We start from the raw sequence: 25,206 nt of genomic DNA on the forward strand, positions 1-25,206 counted from the left end.
AGCACTAGCATTTGGACCGGCATTTGAACCACATATTTCATTTTCTTGTTCAATTTCTCGAGTTCAGAGCAACCAATTCATATTCATAATCAGTAAAACTAATTTATAAACCAATTCAACAATTAATAAAATTAGCATATTTATAGTCAGCATACTCAATCTCTAACCTAGTTTAATAATAAAATTAACAACAATAACATTTCAACCATTTCAACATTTTAAGTTCAATGTCTTCCATATTCTAATCAGATTCATAAATCATATTCTAATCAATGAATCAACTATTAAAAACTAATATAGAATATTAGAATAACTAAAAAAAATTTACATGTTTACTGTTGTTGTAGCTGCAGAATCGAGCAGTGCAGTGCAGGCAGCAACACCCGCAGATGAGAGGCGAGGGAGGGATAGGAACGTGGTGTTGCGAGACGCGAGCACTCACCAGGCATTGGATGCAGTGATGGCGGATGAGCAAGATATGAGACAGAGGGAGTATGACAGCTAGCGACGAGCACTCGAGGGACGACGAGCGGAGGAGTCGCAACGAGACGCGAGCGTGTGGTGGATCCGGCGAGAGCACACGATGCGGTGTATCCGGAAGAGACGCGATTCATGAGCACATGATATGGTGGATCCGGCGAGAGGCGCGACGACGAAGGCGAGCGTGTGGTGGCGGTGAACCGAGGTGAGAGTGAGAGGGCTGGGGGAGAGGGGGTGGCATTGTGCCTCTGTGTGTGGGAGTGAGAGTGAGAGTTAGAGAGCTGGAGGGTGGGGTGGGCCTAGGGTTTTTTTGCTTTTTAATGAGGGAGTAGATTAGAGAGAGAGTAATACGAAAATGAGGAGGGAGAGGATTTGCGATTTAAATTTAGGGAAAGATTACTGTCGAATTTACCGACAGCTAAATCTGCTTTGTGAGTGACCAAAACGCAGCGTTGCATAATCAAGATTACTTAGAATAAATCTGCCGATAAATCAGACGGTAATGCTCACACCAATTTTTTCTTTATTCCCCTCCATTTATTATCGATAGATTTACCGTCGAAAAATCAAATTCGACGGTAACTTTTTTACCCGATGAATTTATTGTTAAATTTGTCGGTAAATTCATTGGTAAACCTGCCGTACACATTTAATGCTAAATCCGACGGTATTTAACGTTTTTCGTTAGTGCAGGTTAGGTTGAGGAATTTCTTTTTTGTTGCATCAAGAAATCGAATAAAAAATTGAGTGATTCTCTTTGCATTCAATTTCAACCTATATCCTTTTTTGTTTCTATTTCAATTTCAATATATCATTTTTTATTTAATTTCGATTCATGTCTTTTATTATTTTTTTTCCTTATCAACATGTATATCATGTAAAAGGTGAATTTTATTTTGATTAAAATTCAATCATAAATTTTGATCACAATATTATTGTTGGTTTAGCGTTAATATATATAACCAAGAAGTAATTAAGGGATTAATTTAGCCTTTTGATGTAGGGCTCATTTTTAAACACGCACTTAACGAGTCATGGTGTCATTTGATAGGATGATATATCTATATCTTTATTATTTTTTTGGTGACTTATATCTTTATTATTTAAAGTCCAATTTTTTTTTAATATAATAATAAATTACTTTAGAAAATGCTAATAGTTAATTAGTTAGAATAACAACCTTGCCGTATTTGCCCACATATACATGCAACTACATATAAGGAATTTATGGACGCCCTCCAATATAGAAAGGATCTTGAAACCAACCCATCGTACTTTAATTCAACGACGCTCAATTTTACCTAATTCCCTAACATCCTTATTAATTATACAACAAAAATAATGAAAATCCCATTACTTAAGAGCCTCACATTTCCCATGCTTCTGCTTCACACAAACACATGCATCCATGCCACCACCCACAACACAATTGTTCTAATTAAGCACTAAAATTCTTAAATTTATTACCCCCTAATTAAGTAGTAGTTATTATGGCTTCTTCTTTTCATGCTTCTTCAGCAATAATATCATCCATAATAGTGTCAATAATTATTCTCATTTGCATGCCATGTTCTGCTTTTGGCTTTATTAATGAGAAAGAGGTTATAGATGCTCCGTTGTTAACACAAAAGTTAGGAATTAATCGCACCATCAAAGTAGATATTAATGGCAATGGGGACTTCAAATCTGTTCAAGCTGCCATTGATTCCATTCCCGAAGGGAATTCCAATTGGGTCATTCTCCATGTTAGGAAAGGAGTATACAGGTACAGAATTAAATCAAGTCAAAATTTATTGATTAATTAATTAATTAATTAGTACCTTGTTCTTTTTAAAATAATTTGATATTATTAATGATGTAAAGAGAAAAGGTACACATACCAAAGACTAAGCGTTACATATTCATGAGAGGGAATGGAAAGGGAAGAACAGCCATAGTTTGGTCTCAAAGCTCCTCCGATAACATTGATTCTGCTACCTTCAAAGTTGAAGCCCGTGATTTCATTGCATTTGGAATTAGCTTCAAGGTTCGCTCTTATTATATCTCCCGATTACGAGTTTTGATAGGTCAATATTTAAAAAAGAGTCTCATTGTTAGAGATATCATCATTTGTGTTTTCTTTAATTAACTTAAATTAAAAAAAAATAATTTTATAATATATGATATAAAAAATTTTATGACCAAAAAGTTTAGAATTTGATTTTTGATATTCTTCTAAAAGAGAAAAAAAATAACATAAGACAAATAAAAAAAATTATAAAAAAAAATCAAAAACCAAAAGAAACTCTTATCTAATGATACCAATTAGAAATATAATCATTCATATGTTTCATGTTCATCCCTTTAACTTTTGAAATAAGTAATTTTAGGACATTTATAAAAAGGATCTCGCTATGGCTATTGAGTTATAAAATGAACATCTCCTATACTATTTAGAATAACCATCCGAGTACAAGGGATAATAAACTAATTTTTGGGTTCACCAAGGATCGAACTCTTGACCTTTCGGATCTAGCGCTTTAATACCATATCATGATACCACTCATCCCAAAAGCTTCAGCTGATGGAAAAATGTAATACTAATAATTATATCTCTAATACTTCATAAACTTCTATTGTATGCATTGTATAAATATTTCATTGGCTCCTCATACTTTCCCTTATAAAAATAATTATAACTCCAAATATTTGTACATTATTGCAGAACGAAGCACCAACGGGTATTGCATATACCTCACAGAATCAATCGGTGGCAGCATTTGTGGCTGCAGACAAAATTGCATTTTACCATTGTGCATTTTTCAGTACTCATAACACTCTCTTTGATTACAAAGGCAGACACTACTATGAGTCTTGCTACATTCAAGGCTCGATTGATTTCATTTTTGGCCGTGGCAGATCCATCTTTGAGGTGATTAATTAATTAATTAATTAACTTTAATTTAATCCGTTTTGTTGATTTTAATTAATAATTTAATGCTGATGATTCATATAATATATACAGGGGTGTGAGATATTTGTAATTGATGACAAAAGGGTCACAATTCATGGGTCAATCACAGCACAAAACAGGGAGAGTGAACGAGAGATAAGTGGATTCATATTCAATAAATGCAGGGTTTATGGCATTGGTGGGGTGTACCTAGGAAGGGCTAAGGGTCCTTATTCTAGGACCATTTTTGCTCACTCTTATCTCTCCAAGACTGTTGTTCCTGAGGGTTGGACCAATTGGAGCTATGATGGTCCCACAAAGTAAGAAACTCTTCATCATCATACACAAACACTGAAACACACTTACCCTTTATTAGAAAACAACAAAATAAATAAAAAACAAAAAAAAATTCTAAAAAATTAATTTAGATATTTACTCAAATTTTATTAATGTTAATTAATTAATTAATTAATGATGGTAACTGAACCGCAGGAATCTGTATCATGCTGAGTACAAGTGCTATGGACCAGGAGCCACAAGAGAGGGAAGAGCTTCATGGTCAAGACAACTTAGTGATCAAGAAGTTGCTTCATTTTTGTCTGTTGAGTACATAGATGGCAAGAATTGGTTGCCAGCGTGGCACTAATTAATTTCACCCATAACATCAAAGGCACACTCAAAAACACGTATAGCTAATAGCTAGATACATACCCACTTTGTTAAGACAGCTTGTACTTTATATATATTAAGTACTCTATGATGAGAATCAAGTCTAGGATAGATAGAATCCATGTTTAAGAAAGGCTTGAATTAACAAGTTCCATGTTCCTGTCTTCTTTGGCGTGCTCGTTTAGTTTTAATTAAGGCAACTAGTTGATTTGCAATTAACAAGAAATAAAGATATTCCCCCTAAGCTAGACACCAAAAAAATTGTCTATCTCCTTATTTATAATGATTAAGAATTTTACCACAAAAATGATACAAAATATTTAAAAATACTAAAAAAATATTCAATAGTAGAAAAAAGCTTTTTTTTTTATTTATGCAATTGACTAAAATGGCAAACAGAGTTGCCAATGTAAGTATGTGATATCTATTGTACAGATCGATCAAGTTTTACCTTTAACAATTCTAATTGAGAACTTAATTTATTTCTAATTCTTCCAAAATTCGAATCCTAATTTGTCTCAGATTCTCTCCAATCACACATTTCTTCTCTACCTCGAGCCTCACCACACCAAATCGTTGCTATTCCTTCTCCGGCGCCACTTGCTCCTTCAACCGAGTTATCATACTTTCAAGGGCAAAGCCTCATAGTGGAAAAGGGGACAATGACAGCCTAAATTTTAAATTTTTACATATAAAATAAATTATATATAAATTATAGTTTAATTCCCTCTAATCTTTCGTCTAGCTCCGCTCTTACATACTTTCAGTTGGCGCCAACTCACTTACTCTCGTTGGCTCACTCCCACCATCCATCTCCATCTCACTGAGTTGACTCAGCTCATCCTCTCACTTTGAATTGTCACTGATTCTATCCCTAAAAACTCGACCTGAAACTCAAAAAACAGAGTCATCTCTTTATCCATCAACCACTTCCCAGTGGTCATACACTGATACACTCATACCCTCAACCTTCCTGTTACCCTTCCCTTTGAGGAATTCTCACACTTTTGTTGGCCCTCCTTTCACAATTTGCTAGAACAAAAAATCCCCCACAACCATAAAAATGACATCATTGAGAGGCTTTCCAAGATTCTCATGAAGCTGAACGAGGTCCAAAACGGCGCTGCTTCACACGCTCGAGCATTAAATTAGGAACGAGGTGATGGAAGGAGTTGGCAGCATTAAATTAGAAAATTTTGGGAAAAATACTTTTTTCTTCAGTTGATATTTTTCACTTATTATTCTGCGTTTGTGATAGAGAGATGTGTATCACAAATTGGCGTGAGAAGGGAAGTGTTTTAAGATACTATGGGTTATACATAATATCGGTGCCTCCAATTTTTTTGTATTATTTTATTTTTTGAACAAACGATCACAAATCGCCGATTTGTGTTTTTGGAAATTAAAAAATTTTAATATTGAAATCGGACCATTCAATTTTTGTTTTCAAAAATAAAAAAATTTAAAAGTACAAATTAGACTTTTTAATTTGTAGTTTATCTTTTTTTTCAAATAAATCGGACCATCTAATTTAAATAATATCAATTAAAAAAATATCATATAAAAAAAATCTAATCTTTTAATGATAACGTATTACACATATATTTAATCAATATAAAAAAATAGAGTGTTTTTTAATAATAGAATTTAAGTTGTAGTAATAATAAACAATGTATCTTAAATAAATAATTTATGTTAAATAATCTTTTATATATGATGATGATACAAGTTTAATCCAAAAAATTATTGTAGTCTTTTTAAGATTAATCCAAAAAAAATATTTTAATATTTTAAAAATTAATGATAGATATTTTAGTCTTTTAAATAAATTATGTAAATATTTTAATTTTTTTTAAATTAAATTCAAATTTTAAATTTATAATATAGTTAAACAAATTTAAACATAAAATATTTTAATCATTTTTATTAATCTTAAAATATTATATTTTAGAATATTTAAAAATTTATTTAATACTTTCAAAAAAATTAATTGAAATAATATTTTAACTTTTTATAATTAATTTTAAAAACATATTAATATTAAAACATAAATAATATATTTTTGATATAAAGTAAAAACTTATTAATATAGAATTATATAATCCACATTTCAATATTTTTCAATAAATCATATATTCTTTATTTTATAGTTTCATCGTACTAGAACATACTCCTTCTAGTAAATAGCCCCGTGGCGAAGCCACATTCATGGAAAAGGGGACAATAATCTCTCCCAAACTTCCAATTTTTTAGTTTAACTATTTTTTAATTATTAATTTTTTTCTCTTTTTAACTTATATTTTTTATGTTTGTCACTTCCAAAAAAATTTCTAACTCTATCTCTGAAATAGTCCAAAATCAAAACACTTTCTACACTAATAATGATGAAATAGAAAATTCACAAATTATGTGTAATTATAATATGTCAAATTCAAAAATTTTTAAAATAAATATAGAAAATTCTATGCTATAATGTGTAATAGACTAAGATTAATCAATTTACCTAAAATAAAAATGAAAATGGCTTTTTGGAAACTACAAATTCAATGCACTACACCATACTATAAAATTAATAGAAGAATTATGTATGATTTTAGTCCCTAAAATATAGGCCAAAAATTTTATTTGTTTTCAATCTTTTTTATATACAAAATCGTTCCTAAAGTTCGGCTTGGTTTTAAAATCGACATTTTGGACAAAAATACTCTTCTTCCTCAATTTATCCCAATTCTTGATCTTCCTATTCACCGCAACGAAAGAAGAGCAGAGAGGCAAGTAGACAGGCAAATGGCAACGACACAGACAGATAAAGACGCTGGCAACAGTAATGCAGGCAGTGGCGGATTTACAGGGGATCTAAGGTGGCCATGGTCCCCCCAATTTTTTAAAAAAAAATTAATACTATTAGTTTATTATTATTATATAATTAATATATTATTATAGATTAAATATATTTTAGTATATTAATACATTAAAAAAATTTACATATTAGTAACTTAATATGTATAAATTATAATGTGTATTATAATATATTAGTATCAATTAATAAATAGGTTTTAAAATAATAAAAAGGTATAAATAAATATATAAATAATTGAAAAGTTATTAAAAAATATAGATTTGTATTAATGTAAAAAGTAACAACAATAAAAAAATTTCTTATTTTGACTCTTTTTATGACAATAGTAATAATTGAATAGATTTTTTAAACAATAAAAATTATTAAAACAAGACTTTAAAACAAGATAAAAGATGAATTTTTAACAGATTATATGATTGTATATGTTAAAAAAGAGAATGCTTTAAAATTTATTTCAGATGATAAATTGATAATTTTAGTTATATGAAATATCGCTGAATAAATTTAAAAATACCAAAATCCTAAAGTATGTAGTTGAATGTTAATTTCTATATAATATAATTATTAATTTTGAACTATATACTATAAATTCTATTTTATTGACTTTTTGTTATGTTATATTTTAATTTATTTTGTATTTAATTTGACCCCCCTCTTATAAAATTTTTGAATCCGCCACTGAATGCAGGCATGCAAAGATGCAGCCGGCAGCGACGCAGGCGGGAAGATACGCTGGTGGCACCAATCCGAGAGGACAGAAACGTACGCAGCAGCGACGTGGGCGGAAAAAGGAGTAGGCGACAATGACATGGGCGGGCATAGACGCTCGCGGAAATGACGCAAGCAAGCACAGACGCTCGCGGTGGTTTGAGTTGTCCGATCCTCTTCTCATCGTAATGGTTCTCCCCATTCGTGCTTCCTCAAACTCTGTTCTTTAGCCTCTTGTAGCATAATTTTTTGAGTATTTGGTAATGATTTTTGTTATTATTTGTTGTTGATTCTTCTTCTTCATCCTCTGTTAGTTTTTGTTCTTGTTTTTGTTGATTCTCTTCGTTCTTCCCTCTCTCTTTCTAGTTTGGTTTCTAAGAAATTGTGAAATTTGTGTGAAAAATTGGTGTTGCTGATTCATGGAGTATATGTAAGAAATTGTGAAAATTGGTGTTGTTGTGTGTGACAACTTGCTGATCCTTCAATAATGGTGGATCTGAGAGAGTGTGAGTTAGTGTGTGTAAATTGAAAAAGAATAATTTTGTCCGAAAATTAGAGAACCAAGTTGCACAATAGGAACGAATTCAAATGCAAAAGAACAATTTGGACGAATAAAATTTTTAACCTAAATTTTAGGGACCAAAATCGTACTTAACATTTAATAGAAGGAAAAGTATGTGGAACCAAAAGGGGATCAGCCAAAAAATAAACAAAACTACATTAATCTTAATTAATTTAATTTTATTTAATTTTTAATAGTTGTTATTAATTGCCGTACTAAAATGAAATCACCCCTTGACTAATATGTTGCAACAACCCAAAAACCACTCCTGGGATTACGGAACATCTCATCAAGCCCAATTTAAAATTCAGCTTCCATTTGGTGAAGCCTGAATCAGGAAGCTCTCTCTTCCCCTTGGTGGTGCAATTCATCGTTACTCCAATGGATCATTGACGGCGCAGATTAGAACTTCCTATCGCGGCGGCTACGGTGTATGGTTTGTAATTAGTTACATCAGCGGCGCTAACCTCATACAGTCAAACAATCAAATACAAGGCTATGTTGGATCACTTCCAGAAGAGAGCATCTTTCATGGCGCTTTCACCCACTGAAGGAGGATCGATTAGTACATTGACCAATCCAACACAAGGCGATGAACAATTCTGTGCGAGTGAATTAGTCATTCAAGAACAAGAAGGGTGGAAGGTATACTTCATAAGCTTCTCCTTGGTTTTTGTAAATTTTGTAACAACGTGGTATTTGAAGCATTGTTATTCATGCTAATTAGAATTTTTTTTCTTCAAAAAGATGTGTGATGCAATTTTCTGTGATGTTTTTCATATGATCCATTCATTATATAGTAAGGAATGTTCTTAACTTGAAAATGTTTTTTTCCGATTTCTTTAATTGAAGTTCGACGAAATTACCGATGTCGTTGTGACTAGAAAGGATGAGCTGGACGACGGACACCAAGTTTGAATGTGCTATCTTGATGTTTCTAGTTCATGCTAAGTAGATGTTTCGTCAGCGACATTAGACTTTTCACTGTGTTAATTTTGTATCATTGATTAAGAAAGAACATGTGCTCTTTTTGGTAGTATTTATGCCTTGGCAAGGTTTTAATAAGATGATAATATGCTTTGATTTCACACTTCAGTTACTTCCTTAGAGTAGGATACATCAATTCGGCACATAAATTCAATATAGTATAACTTTATTAGTCAGTGCAACAAGTTTCTACCATATCTTTTACTTGAGATTGAACAGGATATTATGAACATAAAACTATATAGACTATCAAAATAAGAATATAGTTTACATGCAGAACATGGTGTTCATGCTAAGACACGGGCACTTATTCAGGGAAGCTCTCTTATATTATTGACGATGTTTTTAATACTTAATAGGATAAGTTTTGAAAGAAATATTCGATATTGACGAGTGAAATAAACGTACAGGTGGATTAAGGAGTATTAAGTTCTTGATCTTTTCCTGATTAGAGTTGGCATACTTAACTACAATTGGTGCAAAATATCACTGAAAAAAAAAGAGAGAAAGAAAAAGTAGAAAGAGATTAGGGAGTTACCATCCAGTGTGTAGCCAAATCCATATCTTGGTTGAGGCTTATCAGAGAACCCAAATCCTGAAAGAGGAGACTAAACGGAATGAATTTCGATAGCACAACATTGATTATTTGTGAAATTAGTAAAATTTTCAAAATGTTATGAACTTATATAGTTGAAAAAAGTAGAAGGAAAAAAGTAGATTGATGATTGTACACTTCTCTAAAGTTCAAATATCATTTCTAGATTTATCATCAAAGTAGTTTACTGAAATTATCCCCAGGTTAATATATAAAGGTGTTTTGTCATTTATAAACCTATCAACTCTGTGTAGATATTTTTTTAAAATTCAAAAAGCTCCTTTAATTGAGATATTATTATAGTATGCTAAGAATTTCTATTAATTACTTACTGTGTTAGGGTCAGTTTAATTCGTATTTAATTTTGTGTATTGATGTTACAGTTGCCGGATCATCATGGCGTAGGCAAAGAGGAGATTCCAGTTGTACGAATGAGTTTTGGTTCGTTGCCTCTCGCACATAAATTTTATGCAAACTATGCAAAGAAAGTTGGGTTCTTTACTAAAATCAGGAACACAAATTTCGACATGACGCGGAAGGCATCAAAGATACCGGTTAATCAATCTATTACTGCACGCAAGAAGGTTATCGAGAGTCTAGGGTGAACGCAGCAACTCAAGCAAACAGGATTACAGCCACGAGATGTAGAGCAAGGATGTATGTCGTGTTGGACAAGGGGAACGAATGTTGGGTTGTGTCTAGATTAGAACTGAGGCATTCTCACCCCTGTTCGGCTAAGAAAGCTGACCACTATCATGAGTACCGAGAGCTGACAATGCATGCTAAGTGCGTCATTACGGATAACGACGAGGCTGGAATAAGACCCAACAAGACATATCTAGCACTGGCAAACGAGGTTGGTGGGTTCGCAAACCTAGGTTTTTCAGAAAAAGATGTCAGAAATTACATCACACGCAATCTCCGATGCTCCGATGACAATGTGGACTTCCAGGGGATGATAAATTATTTCGTTCGAATGAAGGAGATCAATCCCAACTTCTTTTATGCAATAGATGTTGACGATGCTAATAAATTTAGGAGCGCACTTTGGGTAGATGCAAGGTGCAGGGCTTCGTATGAATACTACGGAGATGTGGTGTCGTTTGACACCACATACAGAAAAAACAGGTCTATATACGTATTTGTGAATTGCAAGAGTAGTTATTTCTTAAATTTCTCTTGTTGCCTCACAGTTGTTTTTGCTCTTTTCACAGGTATGGTCTGCCCTTTGCATCCTTTGTAGGTGTAAACCACCATGGGAAGTCCACTCTTTTTTGCTGCACTTTACTTGGGAGCGAGGAGATCCATAGTTTTGAGTGGATGTGCACGCAGTGGGTGAGATGCGTTGGGACTGCACCAAGGGGGATTATCACTGACCAGTGTAAGGCGATGACTGGTGCTATTAGGAATGTCCTACCTGACACTATCCACCGATGGTGCATCTGGCACATAATAAAGAAATCACAATTCAAGCTTGGTGGATACGCTAGGTACGGAGAACGAGTGCAATGATGAATCACATTGTGTGGAATTCTCCTTCGACTGAATCATTCGAGTCTGATTGGGCTAGTTTTATCAAACACTTTAAGTTAGGCCAGAACAGATGGTTAGCAGGTAAGTGATTGTTAACTAAATCCCATCTGTTGGTTTCGAGTTGTCTATTTATTCACCTCATGTTATTTGTGCCACCTTGATTCCGTTCGTATTGTTTTATAAGAAATGTAGAAGAGTTTTCCACTTCTAACGACAGTGGATGTTCCTTTCAGTATATAAACAGATATTTTTTTTCGTAGTGTGTTTGGATTTTTTTTAATTTATTTTATCAACGAGTTAGAAGTGAGGGCACCATGTTGTTTATAAGCAGCACACTTATGCACTTGTTTTTATTTTTTGGCAGACCTTTACGCGAATCGACGAAAGTGGGTTCCAATATTTTTCAAGAGTTAATTTTGGGCAGGCATGAGGAGTACACAGCGTAGTGAAAGTATGCACGCATTTTATGGTGGATACTTGCATTACAAGAGTGGGTTGGTTCAGTTCGTCCATGAATACGACAATGTCCTTGGAACCAAGGAGCAAAAGGAGCTGGAAGATGATGCTGCGGACTCGAAAGGGGTCATCCCGTGTATAGGGAGCACGGGCATTGAGAGACAGTTTCAGCAGGAATACACCAGTAGTATGTTCAGGAGTCTTCAAGTGGAGGTAAGAAAAAAAACCGATTGCGTGGTTCGATCAATTGAACAAAAGGGAGATACGATTTCTATTGCAGTGGACGAGCAGAAGGTATTCTGGGGGAAGTCGGTCTATCATACTTTCAAGGTCGACTTTGACCTTTGAGTCGAAAGGGTCAGTGCGAGTGCAACAATTTTGAATTCGTTGGTATTTTGTGTTGCAACATCCTTGCGGTCTGGTCATACTACAGAGTTGACATTGAACCAGGCTGCTATGTTCTTCTTCGATGGAGTAAGAATGTCATCCGCAAGCACACTTACATCAAGAGTAGCCATGACGTGGCTCGGAGTGATGAAAGCAACAATTTGTTCAGGCATATGTGTTCAGAGTTCTATAATGTTGCGCAGGAGTTTGTTGCTTGTGATAAGGAAGCAGCCATCTTGTGAGCTGCCCTTTGGGATGCAAAGTCCAAGCTGATTGATTACCATGGCAGCATCCGTTCCACTACTGTTGTTGTGTCTCAGAATACCGTTCCCACACAGAGCACAGGCGATGGAATTGTACATGACATACAGGGACCCTCAAGAGTCAAAACCAAAGGACGGCCTAAGGGTAAGAGACTTGGAGTAGAGTTGGACAAGTCAATTAAGAAATCAATGCAAAAAAGAAATAGGAGATCACACCCGGTATGTGTTAGAAGCGGCTTATATTTTAAATTTTTGTCACGCAATGGGGTTCTTGATTAATTTATGTTGTTCTGTTTGTGTTTTGCATCTTGTAGGATGAGGTTGACCTTCCGTCAGATAATGATCATCATGGGCCCCTTAATAAAAGAATTGAGGATTCTACTATGTGGAACTCATCGGATGGTGGCGGATTCATGCACCTGTTGAATTCTTTTAGGCATATATAGATAGGTTTCTTGGTTCGAGTTGGTGTCATTCTTTACATACAGCTTAATAAACTAGGCAATTTTTTGTTTTGTCACCAATGGTTATCATAGTTTATTCTGATCTTTTCAATGAAACAAAAGAGAAGACAATAAAAATCACGATTGTTAAATGGTTTAAATCTGGTGTGAAAATGGACCTAGCGAATTTAAAACAAAAAGGCACAAAACGCATTGATATCACAATGCAGTGCATGCAGTCGCTAATGTATAACACACGAAACAACGAATTCATATACAAAACCATCCATTTTACAATGAGAAGAAACATCCGAGTCCCTACAAGAGACACCATCCACCTAAAATTCTAACTATTGTAGCCTGATCACGACCAAAGTCCGTGCAATGCATTAATTACCAGCAACTTCACAATTCCAGCAATACAAAACAATGTGAAAAAAAAATGAAGAACACCTCCATTTAGATAACACCACGCGAGTTAATGCACATAAGTGCAACTTAAGCATAGACATGACTAAAAGGGTTATGTACACCGATCAGAGTTCACTCAATATTATCAGTGTGCAATGAATTGCTTAATGAACTAGTGACATCATTAACTTGGAAAACATGAGCCACTCACTAATCAACGAAATACTAACAAGTTCAAATGCTTTAAACATGACAAAACATAAGACAAATCCAATACCATCCAATTTACAATGAGAAGAAACATCCGAGTCCCTACCAAAGACACCATCCACTTAAAATCACACCTAATGTGGCTTGATCACGACCGAAGTCCGTGCAATGCGTTAATTTACAGCAATTTCAAAATTCCAGCATTAGATAAAAAATGATATAAAAATAAGGAACACCTCCATTTAGTTAACACCACGAGAGTTAATGGACAGCAGTGCCACTAAAGCATAGACATGACCAAAATGGTTATATATACCGATTAGAGTTCACTCAATATTATCAATATGCAATGACTTGCTTAATGAACTAGTGACTTCACTATCTTGGAAAAACATTGCTTGTGAATCCTGAAATAACTAATACATGAAACTTACTGACTAGTATATAACTAAACATAAACCACTCACTCATCAACAAAGTACTCACAATTTCAAATGCTTTTAACATGACAAAACATAAAACAGATCTAGAACCATCTAATTTACGAAGTAACAGAAACATCCTAACTCCTAGCTCAAGCACCATCCACTCAGAGGTTTACGATTCATTGTCACCATCAACTTGAGAAAATCACCAACATGAAATGATAAACCTGCAGTAAAACAGGAATTATCAGGCTCACAAGAAACTAGTTTAAGACGGAAAATGCCATATTAAGCTACATAACTCTACCACAAGCAAAACATAGATGTAGTAACGCATGTGTCTATATTGAAGTTTTTCTACCTAGTAAAAAATTCTACTTCCGTTGTCTTCCCCCTTTTCTCGGCTTTCTTGTGGGTAACCCTGCACGCTGCAGCATGCTCTTCGTGCTCGGTGCTGTGAAAGGTGATCTCACAGCCTTAGACTTATTCCTAGGCTGGTTTCGGCACACATGATTGCTTTCCAATGCCTGAAGTGCCTTGCCAATTTCTGAATTATGAGGACCCATCACTATGTCTAGAATGATCTCCTTCCTAAACTCCTGTACAACGTCCTGCATGGCAATTACGCGTTGGTGGGTAATTTTAAAAACGAGAAAGAAATTGACTACAAATGGTTTCAACCCAATTGTTATGACATATTTAAATTCACCTGGTCCCAATGCTGCAATGGTTTATCTAAACCCCAAAACTACATGAATTTGATGACAAAAACACCACAATCACAGCTATATGTGCAAACACAGAATATTAATTTCAACCATGATATCGTTATCAAGTAAAGTGCTATTAAGAATTTTCTTAGGTGTATTTTTAACTGACCCGTTATCCTGTTGTGAGACGCTAGCATTGAATATAGGTAGGCCGTTTTCCGTGTGCTTGTATGCGGGCATAGAGACGTTCACCATGTCTTCAAGGAGTCTCCCCTGGAAATCAGCAATACGTTAAGAATCATACAGTTTTAATTACTAAGTCTAACCGTAAACTAATTGGTTATTGACTTGGACCTACCGCATAAGCATGTATTTTTAGCCTTTCATTGTTATGCTCTCCTGTATTCATACTATCTAGCACCCACAGCCTTTTTTGAGCAATCTCAAAGGCATATAGCCCCCAATGACGATCGATACAAATTGGGGCAAACCACTATGATGGAAACAGCAATATAAATTTACATGACCAAGTTAGTCACCAAATAGATATAGTTGTAAAATTTCTGAAACATTTAACGTGTTGCGGTGCATCCATTGAAACGAAAGCCAACGAAATCTCAATTAAGCACATGCAAATTCGAGTGCCTGAGACATGAAAACTAAAAACCATATTCAGAACCATCCAATTCACAATTAAGAGGAACATCCTATTGCCTATTCACAAGGAACATCCAAGTAATAAACACCAGGTTGTAAGCACGTAGACCAAAACATCAACTTTAAAGCGTGAGCTAATACAAGACCCATACAGTTTTTTTCATGTAGTGAATTAACCTACCCATTTTCACATGGAAGCTGCTATCTTGTCAAAAAATCTAGAATCATCACCGAAGTGAGGACCCAGCCCAACATAACTAACTGTGGGTACCTCCCTGAAGGAATCAAAGTTCCTCTTATGCAACACAGTTTCCTGTTAAAAAAAGCACTATTTAGGTTCCAATCTAAAATCATTATCGATAAGAATCCGCAAATTCGTGCATACCAGAATTCCGAGAGAAATACAGTAAAACTCATCCTTAAATCGCAACGAGTCTGAGTCATTAAAGGTTGAACATATCCAATGAACGATCTGAGTAAAAAAGTTTAAGTTGCGTTAGGGTCATCTATTCTAGTCAGGATATATATTAAGAAACATACTCATTATATCAGTGTGTTAGTATGTGATACTTACGTTGCTGGTGACCTAGTGCCGGGGCAGCAGTGAGCAGATGTCCTCTTGGACTAATGATAGATGCTTCCTTCCTTCATAGGACGCCAAAACCTGACTTTGCTCCAACGATCCATTGGCCGCCCATTGTCGCAATCGCTCATCATCCTCATCAAACTTTCGCCCTTTAAGAAGTGGATGCACTTTTATAGGAGTACATTGGGTATAATTCTGTTCTGTCCCAGTATTGCCCAGTGTGATTTTCTTGCTTGGTGGGCTAGGAGTCATGCAAGACATATTGGCTAGCACCACGGTCTGCAGTGGCCTCGTGTTCTGCAGTTGCTCAAAGTGTTGCCATATTCGTTCTCTCTCAGGATCTCGGTTCGACAGGAAATTGGAATTACTGCAAGCAACTCAACCGATGTTAAAGAAATGGCAGTTCTGTATGGATACAATCCATATATCACTAACAAGCAAAATAGACCACAAAATGAAATGTTTTTTATTAGGAGACTTGCCCGTCGAACTCCCATTCTTCAGGTTGCATTAGCGCAACGGAGAGTGTTCCTGCATCGGGAGCTCAGAGACAGGTGTTTCATGTGTTCCCTTATCCTGATTGAGGTTGCCTTCTTTTGGTTCGGCACTTGATTTTTTATGGTCAACTCCCTAGTTATAGAGTCGGCACATCCGCTTGGCAAGAGGCTCATTCTCCGCATCATCATCTGTACTGATTGGGATATCCTTTTCCTTAGATTTCTTTGGAGTCGACGAACATGATCGGTCCTTTTTAGCCCTCCCCTTTTTTGGCGCAGCTCCCTTGCTAGCCTGTTTTACATACAACGAATAAATTGTGTAAAGAAACATACAAATACATTCAAATAAACCTAGTGAACTTAATCAAAACTAGTCGATGATTTAAATCGTATACAACAATAATCGTATACTCATCCTCGGGGTAGTTTTGGATCGTTCTTCACGCCGTGAACTTCTTGTTGTTGGAGGTGGAGATATTGTGTGTCCCCTTTCTTCGTCTTTCCTTTGATACCTGCTTACTCTCTCCACCGACTGACCTCGTCTATTTGAAGCAATAGCATGAACCAAATTAACAATGGTGAAGTAATCTTGTTAACATGCGAAAGCCTAAAATTGTGCTTACCCTTAGCGGCACGGAATGCTTTTGCCCATGCTTCTGTGGTTCTTTTTCACCGGTTTTCTCCTCGCAGCTTGTGGTGACTGGCCCTTTATGTCATCACCTCCCCCATGTCTAGTCAAAAGGTTCCCCTAAATTAAGAAACAAAGAGAATCAATTATCCTAATCAAATCCCAAAGCACAACCAAACCACAATCCAGTAATAGCAAAATAAAAAAAAATCTCAAACACACTAGAGTAACGACATCTACCTAGCACAATTGACATCAAAGAAGCAATAATAGAAAACATCTTGAGAGGTCGGATAGGCAGCTCCGACTTAAATAACTGGGTAAATTAACTGATTACGAGATAGAAATGAGTACCTCGGATAGAATATATTGCGCCTTCTTTTCAAGTCTCTCTAAGGTCCACGCATCGAGCCACAGCTCCCGCTCAAGACAGTTTTCGAGCACACCGTATTGCAACCGCTGAAAATAGAGTATCTACACAGAGGATAGGCCCAATTAAAGTTATACATGACATAAAACCATAGTTAGCATCAGATATGGTTCAAGATTTTGTAAGGCTTGCAATTATTTGGTATATAGCAACGAGACATAGAAATTGTGCCAGAAAACATACAGATGAAATCATACACTGAACCATCTAAAATTAGTGAACAGAGAGTCAAGTAATTCAGCAACATATCAGTATATCACACTCAAATAACAGTACTAGAGCCTAAACTCTCCAAACTAATGTATAGAAAATTTAATTTATACAAGTGATGATCTTCATAAAAAAAGGGCAAACTTAATTTATTAATGAGCATTATGTCCTACCAGCATGACGAACATGCAGCCTTCACACGTTTTGTTCCCTTTCAGCTTATACTTCTCCACTGCCTTATCGAACCACTTTAGAATTTCCAACGGCCAGTTGAACCTCCGTGGATCAGAAACATCTAACACGGGGTAGATGTGCCATGGAGAAAGTACCTGTTGAGTAGTGGGGCACAGGAACATCTTCATCACCACAAGTATGAAATATCTCCTGAACTCCATCCTATCTGATTCTGTGGCCATTGGACAGCTGTAAACTAAATCCCGGAGCTCGTTGTTTTTCGTTTATGGAACCGATTTTTTATGGCGACGTGGAATGCATTACTATCATCAAATGCTGGAAATGGATCCCCTACAACATGTTCATGCGTTATTCCATGTTAATATGTATACATAAGCAGAGATATTTACACCAGGACACCTACGCAGGAATAGTTAAACAAGATAGCAGAAGTTACCTCCGGACGGAATGCCAAAAACCTTCCCGATTAACTCGGCATTGAGGCGGATGTTGCCAATGTCGAGTATAAAAGTTCTCGGCTTAATTTGGTATGACTCAGCTAGGTGAACCATGATGGCTTGCTTTACCGACCAATTTGGAACAAGCCTCAAGAATCCAAAACCAATCAGATCAATCTCCGCAAACTTGTCAACAGATTTGTTTTTTGACAGCGTGCTCATCATATCATGAATGTAGCTGGGCGAGCACCAGGACTGAAACAATTTCTGGTAATTGTCACAGTAGCTGTAAGTTACACGTAAGGTAATGCCCGAATGGTAAAAAGTGAATGGTAGACCTCATTTTACCTTTTTTCCCATGTTAGATGGGTTTCACTTCAAATCAATCCTGCTGAGATATCACAAGAAACAACCCTCAAAACTGTATATAGGAAAATAGCAACAATTTCACCAACCAAATTACAGTCTTCAAAATATAAATGAAGAAAAAACAGCTACTTGAATAGTGATTAATAAAATCTTATTTGAAGTTGATGTGCTTATAATTATGGATATTCTCTACTAATTAACAATGCCTTCAAAGTATATCCAAACCAACCACCGATATAGCATATAAATTCAATAATAATAGTGCCACTAATTTAGATGGACCAATATTAATAAAAATCATTCTAGAATATTAATCAATTATCATTGTGTAAAAAAAATACAATTATTATTGTACTACATCTTCTCACTAATAGTAGCTTAGATGGACCAAGACAAGATCTATCCAAATGCAAATAAAGTGTGCAGAACAAATGTTTATTAATATCTTTTGTGATTGTCAAACAAAATTGAGAACGTTACATCTTTCATCTAATCAAGTTGTCACAATTAGGAAGCTCTGATTGTCTTGGCATAGCTAATAGGAGGAAGAGCACTATTGGATTCATATGACTCCGGGGTCCCTATTTTGGCAATAAGCTCCAATCTAATTGAATTAAAAATTTTTGGCAACTAGTTATTATTAGAAGGATGCAGAACCAATGTGAAATTGAATAAAATTTTTCATACTTTCAAGAACTTGTCAAAATCTGAATTAAAGAAAAAATAATCTATTTATTCTATTTCAACACCCAACCCCACATTTAATTTCTCACTATATTTTCTGCATGCAGAACCTTTTAAATCCAGTTTCTAGTTGCGGCAAGGAAGTCGCATTGTAGTGACTAATTTCTGTTCACGCGTAGAGTTGGATGGCATATACATAATGAACCAGCTATTTTAAGAAGTAAAAAAGAACAATCTAATGTTATTTCTTCCACTATTTTTCTTGTTTCAAAAAAAGCAGTCTATTTTTTTCTAGTAACAAATCATTCACTCAACTATCCAAAATTATACAATCATAAAAAACATTAACAAATCATACACTCAAATATCCACAATTATTCAAAAAAATGTCACGTGATTTAGCAATATCAAAGAACATCTCATATGAACACCGTTCCTAGTGTCTAAACCATCGAGCAGAACAGAAACATCTAGCCTTTAACAACTACAATTGCAATATCCAACCCACATAGGAGCTACATCCTATCTCTACCAAATGCAACATCCGAGCAAAACATCAACAACAGAAGATTTCTAATTGAAGGCATGTTATACTTTAATTATTCTTTTTCGAATGTTGGGACCGTGCTACTTTATACTCGGCATGTTAACCGAGGATATATGGACCATTTTGTTCTCAAAACTAGTAATCCATTACTTCATCATACCATGCCCCTTGTCCGATTACTTTTTTATTTTTCATTACTTCTCGAAACATGCATAGGAAGTCAAAGGAAACATCTACCATACCTAACAATTAGTGTGACGCGCGGAGGGATTCCAAGAAGCTTCGGCGGCACCGGGATAACCCACATGCAACAGTAGCGCGACATCGTACATTTTGGCTGGGTTTTGGCTGATATGATTTTGGTTCCCTAGTAATACTCTTAATAGAATTAGTTGATTAAATCTCACTAATACACATTTTTTTCCAAATCATTTCACTCTTTTCATTTACATCTATTTACAAGAATCCATGGATGAAATAGAGTTAACGAAGCTATGTCAAAGCAAGTTAAGATCTATGATGATAACTCAGAATTAAGAGAAGGTACACATGTGAAGAACATCAAACTGATCCTATTGAGATATTTTCTAGGTTTTTTACATTATTATTTTGTAATAATGTATTTTTTTTTAACAAATATTAAGTGCAAATATACCTAATGATGTATCCTATATATATTTTTTATACAGTCACGATAATACAATAGTGCTTGAGCACAAAGAAAAAATAATCATGAAAGAAGAAGAAACTAAAGCCGCTGAGGTGAAATTCATCAATATCTATAAAATATAACAAATATTTTAATTTTGAAAATCACCAAAGAACATTTTAAAGGATGAAAACCTAACCTAATATCAGCTCTGTGCCTTGGCTCGAGTGATAGAAATGGAGTGCTACCGTGCAAGTGATGGAGCATGCAGTGGCCATGGCAAGTAGCAGCGATACGCAACTGCACTGGTGGAGGTGGCGGACACAAAGGCGGTGCGAACAGGAATCATGGAGATAGAAAACGTGAGAGACGTTGATGAAAATGCAACAACACTAGTGGAGGCAGATACAGGAGCAGTACAAACAGAAATCACAGAACCAGAAGACATGAGAGACGGTGGCGATACACAATGATGCTACTGGAGGAAGCAAACGCAATGTGAACAGGGCTCACTGAGATAGATGATGCGAGAGATGGTGATGGATATAGATGAAGGAGTGAAAGGGATGTGATAGTGTTGGTGAGCGATGACGAATGACAATGATAGCAAACTGTCGGTAAAAGTTCTTTAATTTAGATCTGTTCTAAGCCTAAGGTGTTTCGTTTGGGAGGAGATGTTATCTGAATAAAAAAAGAGAAATTTTTTATTTTTTTATTTTATATTAATTTTAATAAAAAATAATATTTAACTATAATTAATCATATATGATTAATGATATATACATATTGGTATTTATATAAAAATAATATTTAATATATTTTTAAAATATATTATATTTTAATTTTTTAAAATTATTTAATTATTAGTTGATTGAGATTAATAATACCACATGTCTATAATATATTGATTCACATAATTAAAGTATAAATTTTCTCATAAATTTTGAAATATGGGAAGAATCACTTTTTATTATACGAGTATTTTAATAAAGATTTTATAATTATTTTTATGATAAATTATAAAAATAAAATTTAATATTATTATAAAAATATTATTTTTATTTAAAAAAATAAATAAATTACAATTTTATACGAAATATTTTTATAGATTAAGAGGTGTTGCATAACAACCATACAAAAGCATCACAAAACTTTCAAGTTTATTTAAATCATACTACGTTGTTGCATGGGACAATTATGCATGGATAGATAGGTGACAATCAACATTTGCATGACATTACAACATTGTATTTCTAAGAAATTTTTTAATTCAAAATCCACCTCCATGGCCGCCTCCTCCTCCTCCACCACCGCCTCCACCACCACCGCCGCCACCACCACCACCTTTACCTCCTCCAAAGCCTCCACCAACTCCTCCTCCTACACCACCACCTTTTCCACCTCCAAAGCCTCCACCACCTCCACCTCCACCTCCACCTCCTCCACCTCCACCACCACCTCCTCCTCCTTTGCCGCCTCCAAACCCTCCACCTGCACCACCCCCGACTCCTCCCCCTACACCACCTCCACCTCCAGAGCCTCCACCGGCACCACCTCCAGCTCCTCCACCTCCTCCAACTCCTCCTCCTCCACCTTTGCCACCTCCGAAACCTCCACCGGCACCACCTCCAGCTCCTCCACCTCCTCCAACTCCTCCTCCTCCACCTTTGCCACCTCCAAAGCCTCCACCTTTACCACCTCCAAAACCTCCACCGGCACCACCTCCAGCTCCTCCACCTCCTCCAACTCCTCCTCCTCCACCTTTGCCACCTCCAAAGCCTCCACCAGCACCACCTCCGCTTCCTCCACCTTTACCACCTCCAAAACCTCCACCTGCACCACCACCTCTGCCACCTCCAAATCCTCCACCGGCACCACTGCCTGCTCCTCCACCACCACCTTTTCCACCTCCAAACCCCCCACCTGCACCACCACCTCCTCCGGCGCCGCCACCCTTGCCACCTCCAAATCCTCCACCTGTACCACCACCAAATCCACCACCGCCGCCAGCTCCTCCCCCTACACCACCACCTTTTCCACCTCCAAAGCCTCCACCAGCACCGCCACCGCCACCAACTCCTCCTCCGGCACCACCACCTTTACCAATGCCTCCACCAACACCAACACCCACACCGCCTCCAACGCCACCACCAAATCCAACACCCCGACCTCCATCTCCTCCAATGCCATCAACTAACTCATCATCTTTAACTTTTCTACATTCCGCTATTCCTATTACAAATACAAACAACAAAGCAAGCACACTTACATACTTATGCAATTTTCCCATGTTTGTTTTGTTCTCTCAACAAAACAAATCTATAAACTACTTCTCTTGTATCTCTTACTTTTAATTTGATAAAGCTAGCTACCAAGGAGCAATATTTATAGTAGGGGAGAGGAAGGGTACGTGCCATTAATACATAATGCAGTTGAAGTTCTCTATCATCATGATATTGATGCCTTGGCATTCATAGTACCACTTATTCAACACTTGAGCAAAAAAATCAAACTTGATTGGAACAATGAAAGTGAAAATTTTCTGTACCATTCAATGTGTGCCACCCGCAAGATAATTAACCATATATCTAGATATGTATGAAACAACTTTTATAAGCCCAAGCATCTCACGTTTCTAAACCATGAATTCTTCATACTAATGGTTAATAAACTGAAAAGTTGGATTACACTAATTCATATATGGCTTTTTGATATGGTGACTTTACAACAAGCATTATGTAAAATTATTGATGGCAAATTGACAAGTGCCATATAAAGCTTGGCTTTCTTGATCAAATCATCATAATTAAAGACAGGTTAAAGTTATTAAACTATCGGTAATACTATGAAAAGAAAATTTATTATTTAATTTAATTTAATATTTATAATTATATATTTATTATATTTAATATTACTCAATTATCTAGCAATAATTAAAGAATACAAATTAAAATAAACAGTAATTAAAAATATAAAATAAAATAATTTTTTATTATCTCCTAAATATTTTTATTATTTACACTCTATTTATTTTATTTACTTCTCATTGTAAAGATTTCATATATTTAAATGTTACTATTTATTTATATTTGTTACTGTAAAAATTGATTATTTTTAATCATTATATCTAATCTAAATAAATAGGAAAGTGTGGTTGAGAGTCTATTCCTTTTTGACTAAGCGATGAAAGTTTAATACTTATCTTAAATAAACATGAAAATACTTAAAAATTTTGGACTAACTATTCTATTTATTATGATGAATTTAATTGCATGCACAAGTAGGGTAATTAATTTAGATGTGTATTATCACATTATAAAAAGTAATCAATTTTAATTTTAAATTTATTATTTAAAAAATATTTAATTATTTAAATTTTATTAAATAATTGTATAATTTTTTATCATGTATTAAAATTAAACTCTATTAAAATACCTATAAATCAACAAAAACATAATGGATTTCCCTGATCAATAATAGATACATTAGGTATGGAAAAAAGAATCTAAATAAAACAACGTGCTAATGTTTCAGGGTAGCATAAGTTAAGACAAACATGAAACATGATAGAAGTATACGGTATTAGACTTTTGCTGCCGACATTTATTACTTTATTGATTATGGAACGTCCGACATTTAATATGTTTTATTTACCCACAAAAGCATGAGCCCTCAACTCAAAAGGACACTAAATTTAAATGGTGCAAAATGGAAAACAATAGTTGACCATACTTATAAGAGTTTATTTATTTTGTACTCTAAAAATATACGTAAAATTTATAAATTAAAATTTTTTTATTAAAAATATAAAAATTTAAATTTTTAATATATTTATTTTATATTTATTAATTAAAAATATTTAAAATTTTTTACTAATAATAAATTTATCATATATCTACATATTAGCTAAATCTTATTTATAAAAGAGCAAATTTTACGTATTAGTTAAATCTTACTTATAAAAGAGCATGTTCCTTTTAGTTTTTAATATTTAGATTGAGTTTTAAATTTATTTTTAATATTTAAAATATTTTATTTTTATTTTAAATAATTTATTTCATCTTATTTTAATTTTATGGTTAAAAATTTTTTTTTACTATTTTGTTATCTTTGTTCTCAAATCACTATGATAACTACTACTATGGTCATTAAAATTATAATTTTTGTTGCTACCTAAAAAAATTATAATGGAAGAAATAATATTTTTAGAAGAATTTTTTTAATTTTGACCAAATTAAAATATGATGAAATAAAATATTTAAAATAAAAATATAATATTATAAATATTAAAAAATTAAAATTTAATCTAAATATTAAAAATTAAAATAGTACTTTATTTTATATGAAATTCAATAATTCATTTGGAAATTCAATGATAATACAAATAGTATTTTAATTAGACAAAATAATAAATAGAAATCTAAAATTAAAAAGTCGGCAAATAGTTCATGATAGCTTTAATTTGTCAAAACTCAACTAATGTCAACTCCTTAAGTAGTACATGTATATACCGTCCTAATTATAACTCCAAACTTGGTCAAAATTTCACATTTAAAATTCATTGCTAGTTTGAGATGATTGGGCGTGGTGTGGCCAAGTATTTAAACATTTTGTTCTTCGAAAATGAATAAGATTTTATTGTTGATGTGTATCTCATGATGGGAATGTTATTGAAAACAGCAAGAA

The 25,206-nt window shown here is 34.5% G+C and overlaps 4 protein-coding genes across 4 annotated transcripts; 3 read left to right on the forward strand and 1 right to left on the reverse strand.

The window, feature by feature from the left end:
• The first annotated feature begins 1,970 nt into the window (after positions 1-1,970).
• Positions 1,971-4,058, forward strand: LOC130974682 (probable pectinesterase 67). The gene is made up of 5 exons (XM_057899539.1): positions 1,971-2,245; positions 2,344-2,506; positions 3,185-3,391; positions 3,485-3,732; positions 3,905-4,058. The coding sequence occupies exons 1-5, from the start codon at positions 1,971-1,973 to the stop codon at positions 4,056-4,058; spliced, it is 1,047 nt and encodes a 348-aa protein (XP_057755522.1).
• A 6,390-nt stretch (positions 4,059-10,448) lies between these two features.
• LOC130974683 (protein FAR1-RELATED SEQUENCE 5-like) lies at positions 10,449-11,305 on the forward strand. Its single transcript, XM_057899541.1, has 2 exons — positions 10,449-10,921; positions 11,008-11,305. Exons 1-2 carry the CDS (start codon positions 10,449-10,451, stop codon positions 11,303-11,305), a joined length of 771 nt encoding a protein of 256 aa, XP_057755524.1.
• LOC130974684 (protein FAR1-RELATED SEQUENCE 5-like) lies at positions 11,305-12,878 on the forward strand. The gene is made up of 5 exons (XM_057899542.1): positions 11,305-11,407; positions 11,751-12,076; positions 12,139-12,407; positions 12,490-12,577; positions 12,747-12,878. Exons 1-5 carry the CDS (start codon positions 11,305-11,307, stop codon positions 12,876-12,878), a joined length of 918 nt encoding a protein of 305 aa, XP_057755525.1.
• Positions 12,879-21,663: 8,785 nt separating this feature from the next.
• Positions 21,664-22,888, reverse strand: LOC130973820 (glycine-rich cell wall structural protein-like). Its single transcript, XM_057898491.1, has one exon. It carries the CDS (start codon positions 22,808-22,810, stop codon positions 21,791-21,793), a length of 1,020 nt encoding a protein of 339 aa, XP_057754474.1. The 5' UTR covers positions 22,811-22,888; the 3' UTR covers positions 21,664-21,790.
• Between the last annotated feature and the right edge of the window lie 2,318 nt (positions 22,889-25,206).

The sequence above is a fragment of the Arachis stenosperma genome, chromosome 4 (genome assembly GCF_014773155.1).
Source record: "Arachis stenosperma cultivar V10309 chromosome 4, arast.V10309.gnm1.PFL2, whole genome shotgun sequence".
NCBI classification, from domain to species: Eukaryota; Viridiplantae; Streptophyta; class Magnoliopsida; order Fabales; family Fabaceae; genus Arachis; species Arachis stenosperma.